General features: G+C 46.0%; 1 protein-coding gene across 5 annotated transcripts in view; it reads left to right on the top strand.

Moving 5' to 3' along the window:
* The first annotated feature begins 4,425 nt into the window (after window positions 1–4,425).
* The window catches only part of LOC110575719 (integrator complex subunit 6-like), a 52,615-nt gene continuing 51,986 nt past the window's right edge, over window positions 4,426–5,054 (top strand). For all 5 annotated transcript variants that reach the window (XM_044911995.1, XM_021684737.2, XM_044911994.1 and 2 more), the window contains exons 1-2: window positions 4,426–4,833; window positions 4,975–5,052. In XM_044911995.1, coding sequence (XP_044767930.1) covers window positions 4,723–4,833; window positions 4,975–5,052 — 189 coding nt within the window. In that variant the 5' untranslated portion in view covers window positions 4,426–4,722. The remainder of the gene's footprint in view (window positions 4,834–4,974; window positions 5,053–5,054) is intronic.

Below are 5,054 nucleotides of genomic sequence, written 5' to 3'. Positions count from 1 at the left end.
GCTCTCCAGGACATGACATTCCAGAAGGAGGCAAAGCCAAGGCACAAATTAACCTATAACCCGAGGGGGCTGATGGTCCGGAGCGGAAAAAGATGAAGAAAGGGCCCTTGGGGGGGGGCGGGGTTTAGCGTTGATGTGTGCCAAAGACATGTGATAAAGGGGTCTACGCGGGCTCAAGCATGCCAAGCCGTTTACTTTCCTCCAGGAAGTGAGGAAGAGAGGTTTTACGCTGAGGGCTGGGGGTTTGGTTTGATCTGGATAAGCCAATAAATCCACTAGATGGTTATTTTTAAAATATATTTTGTCACTTTTGTATTTTATAATGAGACAGAGAGTTTTCAGATTCTATATTTACATCATTTCAATTCCATTTGCCCTTATGCTGAGAAAGATCAATAACGTGCCCTGGTAGGGGGAAAAGGACCCATGAAAAGGCATTTACCTGCACAGGGAGCATATCCTAAGGACGGTCCTGTGGGGCCTGCATGCCCTCAACTCCGGGATCACTGCCGCACTGGAAGCACATGTGCTTCCCCAATACTGGTAAAGCATTTCTGGAAACTGTTTCAGCAGTATTCACCTGGGAGGGATTGTTTTGAATAGTTTGTATGTCATTTTTAAAAATTTTTATTTGTTTATTTATTATTATGTTCAATTAGCCAGCATATAGTACATCATTAGTTTCTGATGTAGTGTTCAACGATTCATCAGCTGCATACAACACCCAGTGCCCATCACATCACGTGCCCTCCTTAGTACCCCATCCCCCCACCCCCACTTCGTATGTCATTTTGTAACATAATCTCTTGCCTGACTGTAAAAGTAGGGCACACTCATTGTAGAGAAGTTGGGGGGAAAGCATAAAGAAGATTTTTTTGTGTCATCTCAAAATGCCATTGGGGTACTGGGGCATAGATCTATCTGTCTATCTATCTAACTACCTATCTATCATCTATGATATAATATATTATAAAAATATACATGTTTATAATTAAATATATTTATTACTATAGATAAATGTTTTTGTATAAATACAAATGCATAAATAAGGAGTGTGATCTGCCTCAATTCACAAATGATATTTATAAATTATATCAATATATTATAAAATATATTAAAATGTATAATAAAAAATATATTATGTATCTGATATAAGCTCCTAATAGGAAACCTTTTTTAATTTTTAAAATTTAAAAAATTTTTTCCTTTTTTTAAAATTTAAATTCAATTAGCCCACATATAGTACATCATTAGTTTCAGATGTAGTGTTCAATGGTTCATCAGCTTCATACAACACCCAGTGCTCATCATATCACATGCCCTCCTTAATGCCCATCCCCCAGTTACCCCATCCCCCCCCACCTCCCCTTCCGCAACCCTCAGTTTGTTTTCCAGGGTCGAGAGTCTTTCATGGTTTGTCTCCCTCTCTGATTTCTTCCCATTCAGTTTTCCCTCCCTTCCCCTATGATCCTCTGCACTATTTCTTATATTCCACATATGAGTGAAACCATATAATTGTCTTTCTCTGATTTACTTATTTCACTTAGCATAATACCTTCCAGTTCCATCCACGTCCATGTAAATGGTGGGCATTCATCATTTTTTAAATTTTTTAAATTTATTCATTTGAGAAAGAGAGACACAGTGAGAGAGGGAACACAAGGAGGGGGAGTGGGAGAGGAAGAAGCAGGCTTCCCGCTGAGCAGGGAGCCCGGATGCAGGGCTCGATCCCAGGACCCTGGGATCATGACCTGAGCTGAAGGCAGACGCCCAACGACTGAGCCACCCAGGCACCCGTATTCGTCCTTTCTGATGGCTGAATAATAGTCCATTGTATATATGAACGACATCTTCTTTATCCGTTCATCTGTTGATGGACATCTGGGCTCCTTCCACAGTTTGGCTATTGTGGACTTCGTTGCTATGAACATTGGGGTGCAGGTGCCCCTTCTTTTCACTACATCTGTATCTCTGGGGTAAATACCCAGTAGTGCAATTGCTGGGTCGTAGGGCAGCTCTATTTTTGACTTCTTGAGGAACCTCCATACTGTTTTCCCATACTTTTGCATTCCCACCAACAGTGTAAGAGGGTTCCCCGTTCTCCACATCCTCGCCAACATTTGTTGTTTCCTGTCTTGTTAATTTTAGTCATTCTAATTGGTGTAAGGTGGTATCTGGTGTAAGGTGGTATCATAAATAAGGAGTATGATCTGCCTCAATTCACAAATGATATTTATATATTATATCAATATATTATAAAATATATTAAAATGTATAATATAAAATATATTATATATCTGATGTAAACTCCTAATAGGAAATATTTTTTAAAAGACGTATTTATTTATTTTAGAGAGAGAGAGAACGCCTGTGTGTGAGTGAGGGGAGGGGCAGTGGGAGAGGGAAAGAGAGAATCTTGAGCAGACTCTCCACTGAGCGCACACTATTCCTTCCAACCCAGAATCCCTCCCTCCTGCCTCTGTGCTCCATCCGTGAAACCTTCTGAACTTCTAGACTACTGGACCATTGCTTCCGTTGCGCTTTTTACTTGCATCGCTTGTTTGTCCCTGGTTCAAATACTGCCACGTGGCCTCTTCTGAAATCTTATTTTTCTGAAAATGTTATTGAATGTATATGTAGGTATATGTATACATGTGCATACATACATACATATATATACGTACATATATATATACACACATATATATAACAAAGAACATATGAAATTGTAAGCTCATTGACGTTCAAGGATTCCACGTTGCTTATAGCATACTGCTGGGAATCACACTTCCATATTTAAAAGTTGTGTTACATGAAGTAGTCAGCCAGGCGTGGTTGGCCCCCTCCTGAGCCTCTCCATAGAGCCAGACCTGAGAATATTTCTTTTTTTTTTTTTTTAAAGATTTTATTTATTTATTTATCTGAGAGAGAGAGAGAAACAGCATGAGAGGGGATAAGGTCAGAGGGAGAAGCAGGCTCCCCGCCCAGCCGGGAGCCCGATGCGGGACTCGATTCCAGGACTCCGGGATCATGACCGGAGCCGAAGGCAGTCACTCAACCAACTGAGCCACCCAGGCGCCCCTAATATTTCTTTTTTTAAAAGATTTTATTTATTTATTTGACAGAGAGATAGAGAGATCCAGAGAGCAGAAGCGGTGGAGCGGGGCGGGGGTGGGGGGGGTGGGGAGGTGATGGCAGAGGGAGAAGGAGAAGTAGGCTGTCCTCCGGCTGAGCAGGGAGCCCGTTTCGGGGCTCAATTCCAGGACCCTGGGATCCTGACTCGAGCCAAAGGCAGACACTTAACCATCTGAGCCACCCAGGAGCCCCTATTTTATTTTTAAAAAGATTTTATTTATTTATTTGAGAGAGTGAGCGCACAAGCAAGGGGGAGAGGCAGAGGGAGAGGGAGAAGCAGACTCCCCACCGAGCAGGTTGCCCAATGCGGGGGCTGGATCCCAGGCTGAGATCATGACCTGAGCCGAAGGCAGATGCTTAACCGACTGAGCCACCCAGGCGCCCCCTCCCCTTTTTAAAGAGAGAATATTCCTCATTGTTGCCCTAATTCCGGCAAGCTGCACTTTCCCTTACTGAAAATCGAATTTAATGCCATCTACCATAATTGTTTCAAAGATTAAATAAAGCTAATGTGGGTGCCTGGCACTTCATAGGTGCTCAATAAACGTGAGCTGAATCAGAACCGAGGTTGGCAAACCTCCCATGTGTAAAGGCTGTGCACACGCAACCACGGGTGGAATTATCCCTGGCAGGCCAATACTGAAAAAGCTCAATGAAACTGAAGAAACTTGTGCATTCAAAAGGCCGGTTTAGGTAACTGTGTTTAAGCTTTAGCTTTCTTTCTGAGTGGATATGTGTGGAATGCAAGGCCAGCAACCGCCTTACAAATACTGATCAAGAGTGGGGAGGCATCGAAAGGAATGCGAGTAGGTCTTGCCAGGAAAGAAGTTTGCTGCTTCTGAAATGTTTTGGTCTTAGCCAGTGGCAGGATTGATCGATTGCAGTTAGTAGAGCGTCTTCTGTGCAGCCTGTCCAAGCATCTGCTTCTGTAGTGCTGCGCAACTGTTGCTCAAATTCACTCTCCCTTTCGAGCCATCATCTCTGAAGAGCCAGCGAAAATCCCTTCAAACCACCCGAAGTATCCTAACAGCTTTCAAGTCCCTTAAAGGAGGGTCCTTAACATTTCCCCTTACCCCCCGCCTGGGTTCAAACTTCAACTCCCAGGGTTCGCCCAAGTCCCTCCCCTTGCCCTGTCATCTAATGAATATGCAAATACCACATAATTGGCAGCCAATGGCGTGGGTTCTGGTCACATGGTGCCCATGGTAGGTGAGCGGACAGAAGTTGTGTGTCGGTGAACAGAGACAGCTCTCAGTCTGGGGCGAGCGCTTGAGTGAGCGTGGACGGATGCTTGGGCAGTAGTCCCTGCGGCGGCGGCGGCGGCAGTAGTGGTGGCAGGGGAGGGGAAGGGGGAGGGCCCCGAGGGCTACACACGCTCACACTTTCAAGTTCCCTTGGAGGGAGAGGAGGTGGGGCTGCAGAAAGAGGAGGCCAGGAGCAGTTCCATCCGTCCCGTCCCGTCTGCCCCTTTTCTTCTTGCTCCCTGCACCTTGGCTCTGCGAGAGTTGAGGGTTCGGGTGGTAGTCCGCGGCAGTGAGGGCAAGAGGGTCAGGAGAGTGGGCAGCGGAGCCAGGGGTGCGGGGGAAGATGCCCATCCTGCTGTTCCTCATAGACACGTCCGCCTCTATGAACCAGCGCACTGACTTGGGCACCTCCTATTTGGACATTGCCAAAGGCGCTGTGGAGTTATTCTTGAAGGTAAAGGGAGGGGAGGGGAGAGCTGGGGAGAACTCCCGAGGGATGGGGGTGGTGGTGGATCTAGGTGCTTCTGTAACGTCCGTATCGCCCCCTCCTCCCTCCTTCCCTTCGCGGCCCCCTCCGTCATCCCTCGTCACGCAGCTGCGCGCCCGGGACCCGGCCAGCCGCGGAGACAGGTACATGCTGGTCACCTACGACGAACCCCCGTACTGCATCAAGGT

Source organism: Neomonachus schauinslandi, chromosome X (genome assembly GCF_002201575.2).
Source record: "Neomonachus schauinslandi chromosome X, ASM220157v2, whole genome shotgun sequence".
Taxonomy (NCBI): domain Eukaryota; kingdom Metazoa; phylum Chordata; class Mammalia; order Carnivora; family Phocidae; genus Neomonachus; species Neomonachus schauinslandi.
This window is presented reverse-complemented; position numbering and strand designations above follow the sequence as displayed.